General features: G+C 35.0%; 1 protein-coding gene across 8 annotated transcripts in view; it reads right to left on the bottom strand.

Moving 5' to 3' along the window:
- The window catches only part of DLG2 (discs, large homolog 2 (Drosophila)), a 2,293,993-nt gene that overhangs the window by 617,970 nt on the left and 1,652,333 nt on the right, over nucleotides 1-23,690 (bottom strand). For all 8 annotated transcript variants that reach the window (XM_011938528.1, XM_011938530.1, XM_011938531.1 and 5 more), the window contains one exon: nucleotides 23,079-23,248. In XM_011938528.1, the coding sequence (XP_011793918.1) occupies nucleotides 23,079-23,248 (170 nt within the window). The remainder of the gene's footprint in view (nucleotides 1-23,078; nucleotides 23,249-23,690) is intronic.

Here is a 23,690-nt window from a genome sequence, read left to right as displayed (position 1 = left end):
ACATAGCATTGAAAGTTAATGAATGGCAGCGATCTAAACATTTGTTATATCATAGGTGCTTCATATATATGATTTCTCTGCTCCCTCTGCCAATGAAATATTCTTTCGAAAACATAGTACACGAGGCCGGGCGCGGTGGCTCAAGCCTGTAATCCCAGCACTTTGGGAGGCCGAGACGGGTGGATCACGAGGTCAGGAGATCGAGACCATCCTGGCTAACCCGGTGAAATCCCGTCTCTACTAAAAAATACAGAAAACTAGCCGGGCTAGGTGGCGGCCGCCTGTAGTCCCAGCTACTCGGGAGGCTGAGGCAGGAGAACGGCGTAAACCCGGGAGGCGGAGCTTGCAGTGAGCTGAGACCCGGCCACTGCACTCCAGCCTGGGCGACAGAGCGAGACTCCGTCTCAAAAAAAAAAAAAAAAAAGAAAACATAGAAACATAGTACAGGCCTATCTCATTTTATTGCCCTTCTCTTTAGTATACTTCAGAGATAACACATTTTTTACAAATTGAAAGTTTGTGGTAATCCTGCATAAAGCATGTCTATTGGCACCATTTTTCCAACAGTATGTGTTCACTTCATGTCTGTATGTCACATTTTCTTTTGGTAATTCTCATAATATTTCAAATTTTTAATTATTATTATATCTGATATAGTAACATGTGATCAGTGGTCATTGATGCTACTATCATAATAGTTTTGGAGTGCCACAGAATATGCTCATCTAAGATGATGAATTTAACTGATAAATGTGTGTGTTCTTACTCACCAAATATGTCCTTACATCTTCTCGTTCCCATTCTTGGACTTACCTTATTCCCCAACACTCCAAGGCTAAATAATAACCCTTAAATGGCTTCCAAATGTTCAAGTGAAAGGAATAATCACACACACATCCTTTAAACCAAAATCTAGAAATGATTATGCTTAGTGAGGAAGGCAAGTTGAAGGCTGAGGTAGGTAGAAAGCTAGGCCTCCTATGCCAAACAGCGAAATTGTAAATACAAAGGAAGTGTTCTTGAAGGAAATTAAAAGTGTGACTCCATTCAACTCATGAATGATAAGAAAGCAAAAGAGCTTTATCACTGATATGGAGAAAGTTTTAGTGGTCTGGGTAAAGATCAAACTAGCCATACCAGTCTCCTAAGCTAAAGCCTAATCCAGAGTCAGGCCCTAAATCTCGTCAAGTTTGTGAAGGCTGAAAGAGGTGAGGAAACTGGAGAAGACAAGTTTGAACCTAGCAGAGGTTGATTTGTGAAGTTTAGGGAAAGAAGCCATTTCCATAACATGAAAGTGCAAGGTGAAGCAGGAAGTGCTGAGGTAGAGAAGTTGCAGCGAGTTTTCCAGAAAATCTACCTAAGATTATTGATGAAGGCAATTATATTAAACAACAGATTTTCAATGTAGACAAAACAGCCTTGTATTGGAAGAAGATGACATTTAGGACTTTGGTAGCTAGGGAGGAGAAGTCAATGCTCGGCTCCAATGCTTCAAAGAACAGGTTGACTCTCTTGGTAAGGGCTTATGGAGCTGGTGACTTTAAGTGGAAGCCAATGCTTATTTACCAGTCCCCAAATCCTGGAGCCCTTAAGAATTATGCTAAATCTACTTTGCCTGTACTCTATAAATGAAACTGCAAAGCCTGGATGATATCACATCTGTTTATAGCATGGTTTACTGTATATTTTAAGCCTACTGTTAAGATCCACTGGTCAGAAAAAAAGATTCCTTTCAAAATATTATTGCTCATTGACAATGCACCTAGTCACCCAAGAGCTCTTATGCAGATGTGCAAAAACATTAATGTTTTCATGTCCACTAACACGATATCCATTCTATGGCCCATGGATCAAGGAGTGATTTTAATTTTTAAAAGTCTTATCATTTAAGAAATACTTTTATAAAGTTATAGCTGCCATAAATTGTGATTCCTCTGATGCATTTGAGTAAAGTAAATTGACAATCTTCTGGATGCCATTAGGGTGATTCATGATTCATGGGAGACAGTCAAAGTGTCAACAAAAAGAGGAGTTAGAAAAAAGTTGATTCCAACTCTCATAGATGACTTTGAAGAATTCAGGACTTTGGTGGAGAAGTAACTGCAGATGTAGTGGAAACAGCCAAAGAACTAGAATTGTAAATGGAGCCTGAAGGTGTGACTGAATTGCTACAATCTCATAATAAAACTAACAAATGAAGACTTGTTTCTTAGGAACAAACAAAGAAAGTAGTTTCTTGAGATGGAATCTACTCCTTTGGTGAAGATGTGAATATTATTGAAATGACAATAAAGGATTTAGAATATTGCCTAAATTTAGTTGATGAAGCAGCAGCAGGGTTTGAGAGGACTGACTCCAATTTTGAAAGAAGTTCTAATGTGGGTCAAATGCTACCAAACAGTATCACATGCTACAGAGAAATATTTCCTGAAAGGAAGAGTCAATTACTGTGGAAAACTTCAGTGTCTTAGTTTAAAATTTGCCATAGCCACTCCATCTTTTTCAGCAATCACCACTCTGATCAGTCAGCAGTCATCAACATTGAGGCAAGATCTTCTGCCAGAAAATGATGATTGACTCACTGAAGGTTCAGATGATCATTAGCATTTTTTAGTTACAAAGTATTTTTTAAATTAAAGTGTTTTTTAATGTAGTACTGTTGCATAGTCAATAGACTACAATATTGTGTAAACATAACTGTTACATTCACTGGGAACAAAAATAAATTATGTGACTTGCTTTATTATGATATTCACTTTATTGCAGTGGTGTAGAATGAGCCTGCAATATCTCTGAGGTATGCATATATAAACTTTTTCAATAATTTTGAAGCTTTTCCTTGAATATCCCACATAATATTTCATACTATAATAAGCTTTCACTGAATCCTTTATAGATTAAAAATCTAGGCAGAGGTCAGTCTTGCCTTATATGATTTAGCATGGATGAGCAACGTGGTTCTGGGAAGCTCCTTCATCTAAAGGTTGAGATGCAGGAACAGAGTAAATTTGCATCCAGTGGACTATATCCATCATCTGATAGGAGACAGCAAGTAGCCAGAGTGCAGCAAGAGAATCAGGGGCCTCTTGCCCTCTGTAAATCAGAAAAGCTCCTTATAAATACAGTAACAAGCTTGTCTAGTATCCTGGAATTGAGAGTGGATGAAGTAAGAAGCCACCTGGTATCTTTTTCTGGGGAATTTTTTGCAGACTGACCTTAAATGATTGTATCTATGAATAAATTACCTCATGCTTCTATTATCCAACCAATCAATGCAAGCTTTTCTTTCTCTGCCTTTTCTTTTCCAACATAGGTGAACACAGCTTAAGAGATGACCCAATCGGAGCTTCCTTCTAGAACAAGACCTTTGCAGCCTCTGCTTGAACCCTTCTAGTAACAGAGAACTCACTACATTACAAAGCCCCATCCTCTAGAATCAGGTAGTGTTCATTTTTCTCAAGCTTTTATGCTCCCTAAGACAAGATCTGCTGCCCAGTAACACCTACTCTCCCTGCCTCTACCTTCTGGAATGACAGAATTCTTTTCTATTACTTATTGAGTACTTACTCTGTGAGACAGCTGCTTTGATTAAGTTGTTGATGCTTGGGGGCATAGCAGTGAGCAAAACAAAGTTTTCGACTCTCCTAGAGCTTATATTCTAGTGTACGCAAATACATATATTTATAATGCAATGTTTGGTTGTGATACATACTATGAGGAAAAATAAAGCCCTGAATAAAGTGAGAAAAAAATCCCCATGAAAAGTGTGTTACAGGCACAAAGAATAGCCAAGTACAAAAGCTATAGGCAGGAACTCATACTTAGAACTTTGGAACAGTTGTAAGAAATCTAGTGTTACTGAAGATGAATGGGCAAGGGGAAATTGATGGAAGATGAAGCCAAAGAGGTAGCCAGGGGCTGGCAAACTATGGTAAGCTATGGATTTTGATTAAGTGGGAAGGGAAGCTAGCAGATAGTTTGCAGCTGGGGTTGATATACCCTAATTTATGTTTATAAAAAATTACTCAAGCTGTTGTGTTAATAGACTGTAGAGGGTACAAAGTGGAAACAGGGACCAGTTTAAATACTACTGCAGTAGTCTGAGCAAGAAGCGATATGATTTAGATTATAGCAGCAAGAGCAGAGTTGGTGAGGATAGACTAACAGGATTTGCAAATGAACTGGATGTGAGTATGAGTCAGAAAGAGAAATCAGGGATGATTCTTTTATTTTTGGCCTACACAACTGGATATCATTTGATGAGCCAAAACCAGAAAAAACTGGTTTTGGAAAATAAAATTAAGAGTTATGTTTTGTATATGTTAATCTTAAAATGTCTATTAGATATTTATCACATCAAAGATAATATTAAATATAAGCACAGAGACAAAACATAAGCATAGGGATGGAACTTACGAAACCTGAAGCACAGGTCCTGATGAGACTACCTAGGAGAAGAGGTTGATAGAGAGATAAGGAGGTACCAACACTGAATCTTCGGGAACTCTAGGCTTTAGAGGTTAAAAAAAAAAAAATTTGAGAACCTCTGTAATTTCCTTATCTAAACTTGTCTACTTGTATATCATCACAGATACATCTTGGGAGCACATTATTGGAAAACCAAACTAGCTTCTTCCCAGAATAGCCGATATCCTTCATGAAAATGAAATGTTGTTGCTAGGACTTGAGAAACAAGGAAAAACAAATAAGCCAGAAGCTCCAAAATGTTTTTTTATTTTCAATTGACTAATGAATCAAATATTTCACTCTAACAGATGTCCCATCTCCATTCCATTACTAACATTGTTAACTCAAAGGCATCATGAATACAAATGGCAGCAAAACTGAAGGTTTCACAATCAACTATTACATTTTCCATGATACCATTTCTCACAATTATGTTTTCTTACTGAGGAATTACGTTGATGAAAGCCCAGGGAATTTTTATTTTTTAAGGTTACTTAAATTGCAAGAGTTTTCTTAAGAAAAGTTGTAAGAAAAAGTTCCAGTTAAAAGTTTTAAAACTTGTAAATTACAATAATGAGGAACTGTACCAACTAAGCTAATAGGAGAAGTAAGTAGGCATGACTCCTCATTGAGTGGGTCACAATGCCTTCTGTGAATGAATACAGATTAATTTCAAAGTGCTGAAGTAAATATTTAGAAGTGAGCAATCTAATTTCATCAGCTGGGTTGGTGTGTTGCCAAGCATTCAACTTTCATATTTGGCTTCCAAGGATTCATGCGAAGTATAATGCTTCTGAAGTCTGATCTAATGGAGTTATCAGGAAAAAGATCATTATCAATCTTGCTGGGGCCATCTGAAATTATTATTGCCAGTAACAATTTAGGGTAGAAATGTGTACGACAGATAAGCAAGTGAATACACTGTTTTACTATTTACAGCAGTGAGGAAATCTATTTGATAGATAACATACCTAAAAGATTATCTTTTATTAGTGAATGCAAATGTGGAGTCGGAAAATGTTAGCTTCCTATTAAACAAATAAAAATATCAATTCTAGTCTGAATTTAAGCCTGGAGAAAGATACTTCTGAAAATTATGCACCTTTTGTTCTAATGTCTCTCTTTTTAAAAAAATTTTCTCCACACATTGCTTCAATTCATCAGAAAATCAAAGCAAGAATACCTGGGAAAGAATAGAGTATCAAAGAAGAAAACTAGTTGAAATTTCTAAAGACAAGATTCATAAAATAAAGTCTAGTTTATTTTAGTTAGAGAATAGGTTTGGTATACAGGAAAAACAATCGTTTTGATTCACTTTGGTTAATGTGAATCTGTTCAGACTATTTATATAACATGTAGACTTAAACGTACAAAGCTATATTTCAAGGCAGTTCTGATTAAAGGATATTCTTTAAAGGCTCTAATAATATATCATGGACACTGAAGGAGAGAGAACAGTCTTAATCATTTATGTATTCCCTGTCTTTAGCACATTTCCTGGCCTATGGGGGTAGATACTAAATTATATGTTTGTTGAATTATTTGAAATGAATCCACTTATTTTTTCTCTTCCGAGCCAAACATCTTTCAAAATGTATATTAAGTGGTAGTTTTTCCCATTTCTCCGTGCATTTTTAACATTTTTAGTTTCATAAATGTTGATGTTAATATTTCTATTAACTGGTTATAATTTCATGGTACATAGTATTTTTATTTGTATGGGCAAAAAGTAATCACTTTTTCTTGCTGGGACTACTTCTCTTTGCATATCTTTGCACATCTTTCCATTTTTAAACTTTGTTTTCTTTTTTTTTCTTTTGTTTAACTTTTATTTTAAGTTCAGGAGTACAAGTGCAAGTTTGTTACATACGTAAATTTGTGTCATGGGGGTTTGTTGTACAGATTATTTCATCACCCAGGTATTAAGCGTAGTGCCCATTAGTTATTTTTCCTGATCCTCTCCCTCATCCCCGGCTCCACCTTCCACTAGGCCCCAGTGTGGTTGTTCCCCTCTATGGCTTCTCCACAGCAAAATAAACTATAAACAGAGTAAACAGACCATCTACAGAATGAGAGAAATTTTTTTTGCAAATATTCATCTAACAAAGGTCTAATATCCTACATTTATAAGGAAGTTAAACAAATTTACAAGAAAAAAAACAACCCCATATAAACGTGGGCAAAGGACATGAATAGACACTTCTCAAAATTAGACATACATGCAGCCAACAATCACATGAAAAAAAGTTCAACATCACTGATCATTAGAGAAATGCAAATCAAAACCACAATTAGATACCATCTAACACCAGTCAGAATGGTTATTATAAAAACTTTGTGTTTTTTTAAAACATTATTTGCTTATTAAAAATAATGTAATATATGTACGTGGTAGAAAAATCTGAAAGGTATAAAGAATAAACAGAAAAACTAAATTTTCTTCCCACATAGTTTCCCTCTCTGGGGCAACTGCTGTTGTCAGTTACTTTTCAAGACATTGCAGATATTATCCATATTCTATGTATATATTAGTGTATTAGGCTGTTTTCACACTACCAATAAAGACATACCCAAGACTGGGCAATTTATAAAGGAAAAAAATAAATTGACTCACAGTTCAGCATGGCCTGGGAGGCCTCAGGAAACTTACCATCATGGCCGAAGAGGAAGCAAACACATCCTTCTTCACATGATGTTAGGAATGAGAAGTGATGAGTCAAAGGGAAAAGTTCCTTATAAAACCATTAGATCTTGTAAGAACTCACTCAATATCACTAGAACAACACGGAGGTAACTTCCCTCATGATTCAATTACCTCTGACCAGCTTCCCTGCCCCCATGACATATGGGCCTTATGGGAACTACAAGATGATATTTGGGTGGAAACACAGCCAAATCATATCAATAAGCATATTATTTATTTGTTTTTTAAGACAAATGATATAACATTACTCATACTGCCCACAATGTGTAGGTAATTTAACAATATACACGGGATTTTGTTCAATTTCAGTACATTCATTTTATTCATTCAGTACCTTAAATGCATTCATTCATTTAGTATACTCATTTCAGCTCCTCATTTTAAAAAAGCTGAATGGCATTATAGTACACCATATGGATGCAATAAAATTATTGTAGCTATTCTTCTTTTGTCATTTAGAATTTTTGGTTCGATTTTTGCAACTGGAAACACTGTTGCAATTAACATTGCCATTTCACTCATAGGCAGGTACATGTATAGGATAAATTCCTACAAGTAGAATCACTATGCCAAAGGGTTTAAGCAGTTATAATAAAGATATTTTGGTATTGTTCTCCAAGAATATGGAACAATTTATACTCCACCAGCCTCTTTCAGCTCTCAGAAAGAGCCTCTTACCACACCTCCTAACACAGTGCATTGTCACAATTTTTGAATGTGGGAAATTTGATTTAAAAAAGGCATTTTTTACTTTTAATTTGAAATTATTTTATTATGAATAAGACTGAACATTATACAAATGCATGATAGATTTACCGGGAATATCTTATCCACTCTATGTCTTCCTGTTTTACTCTTTTAAGGATATCATTTAATGAATAGAAGTTCCTAATTTTAATATGGGTCAATTTACCCAATTTCCTTTATAGTTGTATGCTTTCATTTTAAAAAATAAACATCTGTAGTTAAGTATAGAAACGTTTTTGGATGTTGATATGGTTTGGCTGTGTCCCTACCCAAATTTCATCTTGAATTGTAATTCCCACAATTCCCATGTATTATGGGAGGAAACTGGCGGGCGGTGATTGAATTATGGGGATGGGTCTTTCCTGTGCTGTTCTTGTGCTAGTGAATGAGTCTCATGAGATCTGATGGTTTTAAAAATGGGGGTTTTCCTGTACAAGCTCTCTTCTCTTGTCTGCTACCACGTGAGATGCACCTTTAACCTTCCACCATGATTGTTAGGCCTCCCCAGCCACATGAAACTGTAAGTCCAATAACCAATTTCTTTTGTAAAATGCCCAGTCTCAGATATCTCTTTATCAGCAGCATGAAAATGGACTAATACAGATGTAGGTTATGAAAAAGGACACAACTGTTTTTTAAAGATAGATGTCCTGTTTTCCCAATATAACTTATTGAACAATCTATTTTTCCTACTCATTCAAATTGCCACCTTTATTATATACTAAATTCCTTTATGTCTTGTCTATTTTCAGAATCTATAGGCTTTAACTTTGATATATCTTAATTTTTATTTTAATTATTATAACTTTGTATGATGTCTTAATAAATGGTAAGCCTGGACCTCTCATTATTGTTCTTTTTATAAATTTCCCTTGCTATTCTTGCTCATTAATTTTTCATACAAATTTAAATATCATTTTCTTGCATAACATTTTTTGTTGATATTTTTATTTAAAATTTTTAGTATAAAAGTAAAAATTGAATTTTTTTGATGTTGCATCTTCTTTTCCAATGTCACATTATGGTATTCCCTTATTACATGTCTCTTGGTAGCATTTGAAAGTTACCTTTATATAGATCTTAAATGTTTATCAAGAAGTTTATTCTCTTCTTTTTAAGTTCCGAGGTACATGTGCACGATGTGCAGGTTTGTTACATAGGTAAACATGTGTCATGGAGTACTATGCAACCATAAAAAGGAATGAGATCATGTCCTTTAGAGGGGCATGGATGGAATTGGAACCCATTATCCTCAGCAAACTAAAGCAGGATCAGAAAACCAAACACCACATGTTCTCACTTATAAGTAGGAGCTGAACACTGAGAACACATGGACAGGTGGGGAAAAACAACACATGCTGGGGCCTATTGGGGGTGAGGTGCAGGGAGGGAGAGCATCAGGAAAAATAGTTAATGCACGGTGGGCTTTACAAAGTTTATTCGTAAGATATTTTTTGCTATGGTGGTAAATGATATATTTTCTGCCATTGTATTTTTTAATTGATTACTGTTTATATATGGACATATATTTATATACTATTGATTTCTATATTCTGATTTTAAACTTGGCCATCTTACTGAATTACTTTATTGTTTAAAATAATTTTTTGATTATTTCCTTTGGTTTATCATCATAAATATGTTTTTTCTTCTTTTCAATTCATAATCAGATTTACATCTAACATGATATAAATAACAGTTTTGATGAAGGACATATTTTAGGAAAGAGTGATATATTTTTTGAATTTTTAAAATACTTTTATTTTAGGTTCTGAGGTATGTGTGCGAACAATTCCCTTCTGTTCTTGATTTATAGGTTAAACTCTTTGTCTCTTTCCATAACTCCCTTCCTTTCTTCCTCCTTTTCTTCTTCTTCTTCTTTTTTTTTTTTTTTTTTTTTTACAGGTTATGAGGACCAAGATCACACAGGGTTAATAGCATGAGCTCTGTAGCCAGACACCAGTGATTTGTGTCCTGGCTCTGTCATCATTTGTATGATTTTAGGCAAGTTACTAAACCTCCATATCTGCACATATAATAACAGTACCTATAGGGTTTCTTAAAAGTACTATAATATATATGCATAAAACAGAACACTGCCTAATACATAGCAGGTGCTTAATAGATTAGATTACAATAATAGACTTCTTTCTGGTTGTGATTGTGGTATTCTTACAGAGTTATTAAATTTTTTCATCCTGCTCATTATTGGGCAGTTCAATTGGATATTCTGTTTGCTCTGATATAATGCATGTGACTGGTTTACCTTTGTCCTTTGCACCTAGAATCAGTTTGTTTTCCCACCCAAGTTACACTGGGAGTGGAGGTCTGGCTATTTTGTGTTCTGATCACATTCTGTGCCTGAGCAATAGCTGGCAAGGGAGTTGGAAGAGATCTCAGTAGAGGCTACAGGCAAGTGTGTCATTTTTCTTATAAGACCCACATTCTGCTAGCTTTTAAGATTTTGTTAAATGTCTTATACCAAGTTGCATCTAATTGGAGAAATTTCTCTAATTCGGGGTGTGGCTAGAGAACCTTTATTTCCACCAGAAAATATCAGCATAACTCACTTTACCCACTTTAGACTCTCTCAATCACAAGTTTCAACTACTCTTTGAAAAAGATAAGCCTGTTAGCTCAGTGTGCTCTTCTCTGGATTTAATGGTATCACTGAGAAGTCTTAGGATTTTGTCAATCACCAGTACAGTTTCAGCAGGGGAATGGGAGTTGGGTAGCATCTGAGCCTCTCTAAGCCTTTCTGCTACAATTTCCTTCTTTTAGTTACAGTTTTTTAAGTGTATTGCATTAAGTTGTACTTCACTGTTTCTTTTACCACTGTAGGCAAAATTTTCTAATAGTTTTGGTTGCTAATTTTCCCTAAGTTTTATTAATTTTGTAAGTTACCGAAGAGAAAATAACCTGTTCTCATAATCTGGAAAAGAGTTCTTTAGTAGTATACACATTGTGTTTCATGAAAAACTTTCCCTAAAGACATTATCTTTATATGTATCTTTCCGTTATTTTTATAACCAGCCTTTCCTTATACCTGTGGTATTCACTTTTATATCTATATGTGCTGGGTAACATATGCACTTGCCAAATTCCATCTTGTTTCTGATAATCCAATTTGTTTACCTTCACTCCCAAGTGAACAGCTACCACTAGGATTGGAAAACTTTCTCTCCAGAGTATTAAAGCATAAACTGAAGCCTTTTTCAAAGTTTCCTAGAAAAAGCCTGGGCATATATTTATAGTATTGTCACATTTTACACACTATACTGTGACCACTATTTCCTTTGAGGGCACACCATGTTTCTATACCCGATTTTTAGTCTTGTCTTCAAAGCATGTTCAATTAATGCTTTGTTAAATATTAGCTTGGTGCAAAAGTAATTGTGTGCTTTTTGCTACTAAATGTAATGAGTGAAAATATATGAGTGAATATGTGTATTGAGAGAGATCAGAATATTTGACATCTTAGAATTCTTGCACATCAAAATCATTATAATTAAAAAAATTGCTACCACATTCAGTTGATTCAAATAAATGGAACTATGAAGAATAAAATTTTCATTTGACTCTACTACTACTCAAAACTCAATGACTATTTTTAGGTTCCTGGGAAGTAACTATTTAACTCTTGCTTCATGTGACTAATGGCTTATACTGAACAAATTATATGTATATACCTTCTTTCACCACGATAAAGCACTGACTCTTCCAGAAATGTGTCTAGTTTGTTTCCTGTGTCATTTTTACTCTTCCTTTTTCTTAGCTGCTATTTTTTCAGCCTTGACTAATAATTCTCAACCTTGCCTAATATCAACCTTTATTTCGCAGTTTTTCAATTTTCAGTGAACTCAGTGGGATCTCATAACTAAATAACCCGTAGAATCGTCCATGTTTAAAAATGCTTAAGTTGGCGTTCTTTACAGATATTAAAATAGATTTCATTTTATCTTTCCTAGTAAGTTTTCTATATAGGATAAAGTACCCAAAATATCTATCTACAATTGAGTTATGTTTGGAGACAAAGTCTATGTAGTACAGGATTTTGACTGACAGCTTAGTGACATTAGGAGTCATGGTCCATGAATAAAAAGTACCGCAAATTTTAATGTATTGGATCTCAGTGTTCCATAGAAGGAGAAAAATTTAATGGACATTGGTCCATGAGTTGAGGAACCAAAATGGATTTAGTTAGGGATAATGAAGAATTTAGCATGAAGTCAGTATCAGTCAGCAGAGGAGGACTGCATTATTTCAGTCTAGGTAAATGCCAGTCTTCTAAGAAGATACTTGGGAAAAAAGCCAAAATTTCTTTATTTATTCTCATTCCTTTAATTTGGCATTTACAACTTCCTGACCCAATATGTTTTTGAAATAAAATATTTATTGAGTGAATAGATGATTATTTTCTGCACATATTTCCTTTTAAATAAGCAAACAAAAAGAAGAATACTAAACATTTAATTAGATGCTGATACATACCCAATATCTCTAATGCTTATTTAAGTTAAGCAAGGATTTCAACTTAAGTCCTAGCTCCAAATCCCACACTCTTTTCATCAAATTGCTTTGCTGCTGGCCATGAATTTAAAGTTTTATAGTTGTATTTACCACAGCAACATATTTTTTTTTAGAGCTTACAAACAATTCCACGTAGGTAAATATTTACCTTCAGTAAATATTCATGGCTCTTCACAGGGTTTGTTATGTGAATGATGAAATTTTAAATGTTGAAAACCCAAAAGTACATTTAGTACAGTGCAATTATTTAAATCTGAAATTTTCATTGTATAAATAATTTTGGCTTCAAAATTCTGTTAAAAAATTATAGATCAGCTTTAAACAGCGAATAAGAAAACTGAAAAGAAACAGTGGCCATGTTATCCCCAAAGGGCACATGACGAGTGGCATCATTCATTAATTTCCATAAAGATTTAGCAAATGTAATCAAGTGATTAATTCTCTCATAATGTTGTATTATACAGAACAGTGGGAATTACAGTGGCAATATCTGTAGTTTATTCTTTCATGATAAATGATTTGCTACACAATCTCAGGAGAGAGCTTGTTTATAGACATCATTATGAATATTGACCAAATATTAGCTTAGAGAAAGAGCCTCCCTATTTACAAGCATATGTCTTATATACAGAAATAATCAGAAATTAACAATGTGCATGCACAAGAAATTCTACAGAAAAGTACCTGGGAATAAGGTGAATTTATCAAATATGGTGTTCTTCATTTAATAATAATAGTAATAAAAAATGTGTTCGTTGGTGGACAGGAGAGTGGTAATTTAACTATAATTTATTTCTAAGAAGACTGCTTCCCTGGTTTAACACAAACAGTTCACCACTTTCTTTCTTATTCCATATATTTTATTCCAATAGAAGGTTGTACTGTATATATACTCAAGTAAATCTCCTTATGCACCCAAGGGAACAATTGTGGTAATTCAAAAGGATTAAAAAAAATTACCACTAAAAGGAAAATGTAGTGTTTTGACACCTCACGCCAAATAGTTAAATTTGCTATTTGTGCTTACTGAACAAACCATTGTTCAGCATGGCCTTTCACCCAAAACAGGTCCACCTACCACTAGCAACTTGACCTCAGGACATGAACCTGAATAAAAAGTAAACTGTTTCCTGTATTCAGAGACATTTTTGCACATGCATTAGAAAATGAATAAACATAGTAATTTACTCCATGGCAAGAAATAAAAAAAGGCATGATGTCCCCTGATACGTAAATGGTTGGGTGCCAGTAATCAAACCAGTTGTACAAACTGTGTTTTTAGTTTCTGCCAGTGATCTGGTAAGATGCTTGGTCATGAACAACTGAATTTCAGATAACTAAAAACGTTGCTAACCTAAACATCCCCAAGTTATTATGGTTACAAGATAGAAAATCCAACTTGTTAAAGTAAAAAACCAAACTATTGACAAAGCTATCCATGGACAGATTGGAGAAAAAAGAAGAATTTCAGTGCAGGCAGTCTCTGTACTAAATGTGAAGAACAGTGCATTTTATTTTCAATTAAAATTTTAACTCATTCAGTGTTCATTGAGCACTTACATGCTCAATACTGACAGCTCTAGGCCTATCAATTAGCCAAATGACTAATTTCTGGAAATTTTCAGATGACTTCCTCACATCAAGACTGGATAGTTCACTTTGGCCATGTTGGCATCAGAAAGAAAAAAAAAAAAAACAGGAGCAGATGAAGGAGCAAGAACAGATGTGATAAAGAAAATGAGTATGATAAATACAAAAGCTGGTAAAATTCATTTAAGTTAGATATTTAATAAATTCTCTGTCAATAATATCAGATGCAAGTCAAGTTGATATTTAGACAAGCTGGACACAAAATTTGTCATATAAGCTATAAAATAAAAATAATCAATAATTAAAAAATTGTTTTCTGATTAAGTGGATTGGTAAACAATGTGCCCCTAAATGCCTCCAATTTCTTGTACAGAAAATTTCTGTAAGGAATGAAAAAAGGTAAGGTGCCAAAACATAGACTTCACTCATAAGGACTCTTTGCAGTTGTAAAATTGTCAGCTTCCATCTGAGCCATTCCTTTTTCCCTTGCCACACTGCTTTGATGGTTATGATCTATCTTGTGCTTCCCACTCATCTCTGCCGCAATTCCTCCATTTACTACTCAGAATTAGGTCACAGACAGGAGCTTGTACTTTCCTTTTAAGTGTCACTTAATGCTTCAAATTTAGTATTGGCCAGGGTAGACATCATTACATTAATGACTTAGGTCTTAGAATTAGCAGTTTCTTTATCTCCTTAATTTGGGTTGTTGATATCTATCCTTTTCATGCCCTATGGGTTACTTGACCCGACAAAAGAATGAACAAAAAAAGAAGAAATAAAGCACATCAGAAGTTCTTAGAAATGAAAGATTGCTTCTGATGGGGTCAATTAGTGATAGCTTTGTGGAGAAGTTAACACTTAACTGGCCCTTGGGGGATGGATATGATGTCAGCAGATACTGGTCATAATAGTAAGAGAAGATATTTAAAGGTGGGACTGAAATGAACAAAGGCTTAGAGTCAGGAAAGTATGGCATATGTTTAAGAAATGGTACACAGGGCAGCTCACCTGCATCAGGAGATATGTGAAAGGGACAATAAAGAAGAGAACACTGAAACCAAATATTGTGGCTGGAGGAGAAAGAGATCATAAAGTGCATAAAATGCTACTTACTGGCATTGAAAATCTATTGGAGGCTTTTTTTTTTTTTTTTTTACCAGGGGAGAATCAAGAACAGTTCTGAATTTTTGGAAGATTGATATAGAAGATATGTGTTGGTATGGAAGGGAGGGACCAGCAATGAAGCCTATTATAGTAGACCAGATAAGATATCAAGACGATAGGAACATCATAATAATGGCAGTATAGATTTTAAAGAGAGGATTAATTATGTCGTAAGTGGCTTCCAAACGGTATGATGCCTGATTTAACAAAGCAGCAAAGAAGACAGAACCAAAAGGAAAAAAAAGACATCCAAGGCCTTTTACTGTGGGTGACTAAGACAAGCACTTGTATAAATGGAGATGTAAAAAGCAGGAGTAAGTCACATGGGTGAGGGACGAGTGATGGAAACTGGTGCTAAGGAGACATCATAAGGCTAGGTTTTAATATACTTGGAGCTATTTCTGCACATGGCATATACTGACACAGATTCCCAAACTAGGAAAACCAAAGAAAAAAACCTAAACATATATGTGCATTATCATAAAGCATAGAGTTATATGACACATCATAACTCAAACCTGTTAGAAACAAATTTATATAGAGCTAAAGAAAAAATACAGCTGCGCATAACATATATGTGCATATACACATAGCAGCAATACATTTACATATATATATGCATACATGCATGCATAAGCCAAATACATATTGGTTCTATCTGGAATTGCCAAAATATTAAAAACTTTTCATAAATAGTCAATTAATTAATTCAACAAATATTCTAGTGCTTTTAAAGGACCTCCCCCTAATTTTTTCAATGTATCCATCTGACAAAGGTCTAATATCCAGAATCTACAAAGAAATTAAACAAATTTACAAGAAAAAAACAACCACATTAAAAAGTGGGCAAAGGACAAAAAAAGACCCTTCTCAAAAGACATATATGCAGCCAACAAACATATGAAAAAAAACTCAACATCACTGATCATCAGAGAAATGTAAATTAAAACCACAATGAGATACCATCTCACACCAGCCAGAATGGCTATTAAAACAAAGTAAAAACAAAAACAAAACAACAAAAAACAAAAAACAGATGCTGGCAAGGTTGTGGAGAAAATGTAATGCTTTTACACTGTTGGTGGGAGTGTAAATTAGGTTAAACATTGTGGAAGACACTGTGGAAATGGAATGCTTTTACATTGTTGGTGAGAACATAAATCAGTTTCGCGATTGTGGAAGACAGTCCTCAAAGACCTAAAGGCGGAAGTCCCATTTGACTCAGCAATCCCACTACTGGGTATATACCCAAAGAAATATAAATCATTCTATTATAAAGATATATGCAGGTGTCTGTTCATTGCAGCACTATTCACAATAGCAAACACATGGAATGAACCTAAACGCCCATCAATGATAGACTGGATAAAGAAATGTGGTACATATACACTATGGAATGGAATACTACACAGCCGTAAAAAAGGAATGAGATCATGTCCTTTGCAGGGACATGGATGGAATTGGAAGCCATTATCATCAGCAGACTAATGCAGGAACAGAAAACCAAACACAGCACGTTCCCACTTATACGTGGGAGCTGAGCAATGAGAATACACCGACACGTGGAAGGAAACAACACACACTGGGGCCAACAACACACATTGGAGGGAGAGCAGGAGGAAGGGACAGCATCAGGTATTAGGAAGAATAGCTATTGGATGCTGAGCTTAATACCTAGGTGATGGGATGAACTGTGTAGCCAACCACCATGGCACACGTTTACCTACGTAACAAACTTGCACATCTTGCACATGTACCTCTGAATTTAAATTAAAAGTTGAAGGAAAAAAAAGAACCTCTCATAGTATTTTATATTAAATATTATATTAAATACAATCTAATCCTTTAGTCCCTTGTATTAATGAGTTCTTTGCTGCTTTTCTTTATTTCCCTTTCTGCCAATTATGATAAGAGTAAAAATATTATAAGTGTTTCTTAAGAATTTACAGTTCTTATCCTGAAAATAACTCTGTGAATTACATATTTAGAGTATAACCATTTTGCAGGTAAGGAAAGTGAGTCATAAAGTGGTTCATATATTTGTTCTAGGCTCACAGCTGCTTGATGATATCCAGGAACTTCTTCATTACACATATGTCTTCTTTAATGACTGAATTATGAACATTATAAATGTTCATTGGTATAGTGACTTCCACAGTTTGTGCATTTCATAGTTACCATTTTTCCTGCATAAAACATAAACTTACAATCTTTACTACATTCTCATTTTACAATGATACAGGGCTCTGTAATGGCAAAAAGTATGTATCTATAGAGAAATCAAAACAGAGTTTAAAAACATTTTAAAAAATAATGGAGGAGAATTGCTAAAATTCGTCACTACCTAGACTTAATCACTCTTTCAGTTTTTATTAATGAGTAAGGTGGCTAAAATAAAGTCACAAGCAAGACTACCTTTGTATATCAATTAATAAAACTGTGGCTTTCACATTTTTGGTTTTAGAACTTAGCCTTAAGTCACCTATATGATTCCTAAGCAACAAGAGCATCTTAAAAGAAGTCATCTAATTTCTCCTACAGCTTCAGGCTTCTTTGACCCAGGCCATAGAAACAAACAGCTTTGTACTTCTTTAATTACATATTAATAGCTCCTTGGAAGTTATGATTTAATGTGTTCTTGGGAAAGTCACTAGGAAGCCTTCTATAGTAAATCTATTTCCTGGAAACTCACATACACACTTTAGATTTTCCTCCTTTGCTTGATTTTTGGTTGCTTGGCAAGCCTAAATGGCTTTACCTAGTAATTTCTTCCTACATATAATTACCTATTTTTTTCTCAATTGATTGCCCACATGCAGACACCCCAGGTGCTTGCAATGACCAAATCTATAACTGTGATATTAGCAAAGTTTTTACCTATTTTGAGAAAAGACATTCTAAGTCAGAATGAGTATTACCCAAATATCCATTACTGAAATATATGGCTATAAATCACCAATCAGATGATTGATTCCATCTGAGTGTTGGGAAGATTAGCTCTGCTATAAAGACAAAGTCACATACATCAAAGGTTATCTCAAATTAGTAATTTTTGCAATAGATGGAATCAATACAGAGTATGAAATTGAAAAACTGTAAATTTAATTTGCTACAAATCACTGTTTCACAGAATCTCTTAATGTTTTACCTATAGCCAAACTAAAAACATTCTGGGTATTAATAATCTATAAAATCTATAAAATAGATTTATTAAATGCATTAACTCTTTAAAATAGCTGAAGTAGCCATATTCATAATTTTTTATATTAAAGATTAATAAAAAGTAAAAAAGTCAATTTAAAAATATTTTTCCAAACCCAGATATTTCACAAAATACAGTGAAAAATCAGTATATTAATTTGGCAGGGTTTTTAGAAAGATCTTCTCCAGGTCTGCTTCCTTGAAATTTCCTTTTCAGGTGCATCAGAGGTTCCCTTTCTCCACAGAGATTCCTTCATAATCTTCCCCACCTCACAAATGGCACCCCACCTAAAAAAATGAACCTCATCCTTGAAACACCACCATCTATTTTACCAATAAATGGCATCAAGATAGTTCAAATCCGTTCACCTTTTTCTCTTTCCTCCAAGTAACCCCTAACTGATCTCTGCTCTCACTTGTGCCCTCTTCAATTCATTTGCTTCATAGCAATCAGAATCACCTTCTAAAAATTACATGTTTTATCATGTGTCACTCATGCTTAAAATACCACAGTAATTTCCCATTGCATTTCAATATAAACACAAATCTTCAAATATGGCCAACAAAGCTAAGTATGATCTGGCCCTTGCTCATCTTGGCTGTATCATTTCATGTAATTAATGTTCATATTATTAGACTCCTAGAAGTTATCAAGATCTTTTTCTACACTATAGCCATCATACTCACATGCCTCTACTTCCATCTGGGATGCTCTCTCCCACTCTTTACCTGGCTAAAAGTCTATTTTATTTTATATTTCTTTTTTTTTTTTTTTTTTTGAGACAGAGTCTCACTCTGTTGCCCAGGCTGTAGTGCAGTGACCGGATCTCAGCTCACTGCAAGCTCCGCCTCCCGGGTTCACACCATTCTCCTGCCTCAGCCTCCCAAGTAGCTGGGACTACAGGCGCCCGCCACCTCGCCCGGCTAGTTTTTTGTATTTTTTAGTAGAGACGGGGTTTCACTGTGTTAGCCAGGATGGTCTCGATCTCCTGACCTCGTGATCCGCCCGTCTTGGCCTCCCAAAGTGCTGGGATTACAGGCTTGAGCCACCGCGCCCGGCCTATTTTATATTTCAAGGCTTAGCTTAAGTGGCACTTGCTGATAGAAGTCTCCTTTGACCCACTGTTTAATTGGTACCCCCTTAAAAATCTTTTAAATTTATTCCTAGTACTTTTCCCAATTTATATTATAGGTGTTTTCCCACCAGGCTATAATCTCCTTGAGAGCAAGAACTATGTGAATTTTCTTTGTGAATCTCTATTGTCTGGATCTGTGTCAGGTGCATAGTAAACAATACGTAGTTGTTGAATCATTGAAGGACTACATTAATGTATATCTAGATAACTCTGTATTATATATACATAATTCAATCCAGTTAGCTAAGTTGGCTAGATTTTTGATGCTTACTATATTGTACCCATGTGCTCAAGAAAGGGCAGATAAACTGTGCACATGTCAAGGTGTTTTTTTTTTTTTCTTTTACTTTAAGTTCTGGGATACATGTACAGAATGTGCAGGTTTGTTACATAGGTATACATGTACCATGGTGGTTTGCTGCACCCATCAACCCGTCATCTAGGTTGTAAGCCCCGAATGCATTAAGTATTTGTCCTAATGCTCTCCCTCCCCTTTTCCCCAGCCCCCCAACAGACCCTGGTGTGTGATGTTCCCTCCCTGTGTCCATGTGTTCTCATTGTTCAGCTCCCACGACTGAGACCATGTGGTGTTTGGTTTTCTGTTCCTGTGTTAGTTTGCTGAAAATTTTAGATTTTCTGGACCATTTTGTCTCTCCTAGTTATGATGAATCATATCTTCCACTTTGTTCCAATGAAATCATGGCTGAGGCTCCATCATAGAACTGAGTTCATTTTGTCTTGCATTAAAGGTAGTTGACTTCACATGCATCTCTCCCATTTAAACTTTCTGAGGACAGAGACTACATCTCATTTATCTTCACTCCAGGGTGCATAAGAGTTTCCATTGTATGAGTTAAACATTGGTAGGTATTCCCTTTACACATATTGTAATTCAAAAATGAAGAATTAAAAGGTGCCAAGTGAAGTTAAGACCATGAGGTATCATCAGAGTTACTGTAAAATCCAATTTAAGTGTTCAACTTACTCTGATTCAGCACTTTCTGTGTTTATGGTACTGGGAGACGGATGAGGAATTTAAACAAGACTAAAATAGTTTTTCTGTAAATCAATAAGCTTTATATAGAGAAACAAATCCCCATCAGTGACCTCTGGACAGCGACAGTAGAAAGAAGTATGGCTGACTCAGCATAACCCCAACAGGCCCAATTGACCTTTCACAAGAACCTGGTTTTTAGGGATGTAAAGTTATTTCTAACAGTTATCTGAATCTCCTCATCTCAATAGACCAAGTTCACTTGTAACCCCATCTCCCATACATTGTATACTTTAATTGGGTTATTGCCTAGGTATACCCAGTTGATTGATGCTCACTTCTCCCCATTTCCCCACTCCAGGTCCCACAGCAATTACTGCCCCACTCCAGGCTCAAGGAAGAAAGCAGTTCAGACTGAAGTAAACCAGCTGGAGCCCTAGTGTCAAAAATAAAAATCCAAAATATGTGTTCTTGATAAAATTAAGTTTTAGTCATCTATAGCCTTTAAGGGCTCTGCTGAGCAGCTAGAGGTCAAACAGTTGCTCAGCTAGCAGAAGATCTATAAATGTGTGATGTTACTTTGCTGAGTGGTTAAAATTAGTATTTGTCTTAGGGCTATGCTGAATAATTATAGTTAATTGAATTATAGAAATAGCTACATATAATATATATTTTTAATAGAAATAATGTGTATGACCATTTTGTTTGGCTTTAAAGCTCCTTGCAATATGCTTTTAGTAAATGTGAGGGTTGAAATTCTTTCATACCACTAGAGACTGTGGTATGAAAATGCTTCACTTTTTTTCTTTGTTCCCAGATTTAGTTCTATGATTTTAATGCATTTGAATTTAACCCATGAGGAATCTCTGAATATTTTCATTACATTACCAAACAATTGTTACAAAGTTTAAAACCATACGTAGTAAATAATAGTACAGATAACATGCATATACAGCTAATGTTTGTTGGTCAGTTAGTTTGTGCCAGGTCTTATTCTAAATACTTTTTGTGAATCAACGAATCTAATCCTCACAACACCTCTAGGAGCAAGTACTATTCTTATTTGCACTTTGTAGATGAGAAAATATGACCCAGAGAGGTTAAGCAATTTGCTCAAGGCCAAAGAGCTAGTGAGCTGCAGAGTCAAGGTACTAATCTAGACACTTTGGGCTGTAAAGTTTGCATCTTAACCACCAGGCTCTATTGCTTACCATGTGCCAGCTATTGGTTAAATGCTTAATCCTCATAAACCCTATGGATTGATGCTACCATTGTGATCCCCATTTAATAAGGAGGGAGTTGGCCCAACTAAGATGACTCTGCTAGCAAGTAGTTGAACCAGGCTTTTAAACTCAGTCCTGAGATCTTAAATACCACCCACTACTGCCTGCTAGAAGAGGTGGTAGGCTTATTTCTTCAATGTCAGATAGCATTAGAGATTAAATAGATTTTAAAGAAATGAGAAATGATTTACTCAAAGAGTATAGTGATTATTTGGTCATAATCATTTAAAATATTTAAATAATGTTAAGCTAATTATTAGATTTTTTCCAAAATATTAAATACTGTTAAGTTACTACTTAATGTCATCATTCTGAAGAACAGAGCTCAAAGGATTATTCTTAAAAATTAGTATGGGCCAGGTACAGTGGCTCCCACCTGTAATCCCAGCACTTTGGGAGGCCAAAGCAGGATTACTTATGGCCAGGAGTTTAAGAGCAGCCTGGGCAACAAAGCAAGGCTCTGTCTCTACCAATAATAATAATAATAATAATAATAACCACATGCACTAGTGCATGCCTGTAGTCCCAGCTATTTGGGAGGCTGAGATGGGAGGATCACTTGAGCCCAGGAACTTGATGCTTCAGTGAGTCATGATCCTGCCACTGCACTCTAGCCTGGGCAACAGAGTGAGACCCTACCTCAAAACAAAACAAAACAAAAAACAAACAAACAAAAATTAGTGTGGTAATTCATCTGTTTATGCAACTCCACAGAATAACTATAATAATCTCAAGAGATACGTGTACATTTCAAAAAAATACATTTTAACTTATTTTGGCTATTGCAAGCATAAAATGTCATGTAACATTGGGTACAACACACAAGAATATAATCAAACTTTAAACATATCGCAACAACATTATTAAAAAAATTGTTATATTAGTATAGATTATTTTAATTATTTTTATTACTATTTTGCTAAATGATTTACCATTTGTATCTGAAAAATTAGTATTAATATGCTAGCCAAGTTATCATCATCCAGTAAGATTCAGCATTTATAGAAAAATATAGATGACTGTTATTATTTTTGTTTATAAGGACGTTTCTACACAAATCTATCCTTTCCTTCTTATCTGAGTTCATATTTAGAGTACTGGTTTCCTTTACCCTTTTGTAACCACTATTACAGCATTTTAAATCTCTTGGTAGGCACTGAATGTCAGAAGTTAAAGAGATCATCATACGAGTATTGTGGCATAAACTTTAGCCCGATGGTTTGCCACCAGTGTCTGTGAGTCATTTATATTTGTATTACCTTTAGGGCCTTTGAACAGTTTGATTTCCACAACGGTCTCCAAAATAGGTCGTCTTCTACGCACATACAGCCGAACGATAGACCCCGCCTCCTTGAGGGCTTCCACCGCTTTACTGTGGGAAACCTCTGACACATCAACCTCATTCACCCGCAAGATACAATCATTGACCCTGCAAAGAAGTAAAAGAGTCAAGATTCAGAAGTGGCTAGCAGGATTTCTTAAAGAATATTATTATGTTGATCTGACCTTAAGAAGTGGGAAGATAAAGAATCTAAGAAATTTTAAAATATTTACATTTGGAAGGATGTTTCAAATGAAGGAAATCTAGAAAATGTTAAACTCCTCAAGTCTCTTAGCCTTCTTCCCAGCCACTTTTGACTATACTACTGGTCAGGTCCCATCCTAAACTCCAGTCCACTTTGACTGGGACTGCTTCACATATGGCATAGTTAGAAGGGCAAGTATTTTAAGACCTCTGTAAGTTATCATTATTTTAATTGGTTTGACTGAAAGTCACAATTTGAGTGGTTCTCAGAACTTATTACTATGATCTATGTAGATATAACAAATTATATAGACATAACAAATATAACTACAGACTAATTTTCTCA

This window comes from Colobus angolensis, unplaced genomic scaffold (genome assembly GCF_000951035.1).
Source record: "Colobus angolensis palliatus isolate OR3802 unplaced genomic scaffold, Cang.pa_1.0 Scaffold174, whole genome shotgun sequence".
Lineage (NCBI taxonomy): Eukaryota > Metazoa > Chordata > Mammalia > Primates > Cercopithecidae > Colobus > Colobus angolensis.
The sequence above is the reverse complement of the archived record's forward strand: the minus strand, read 5'-3'. Positions and strand labels throughout refer to the sequence as shown.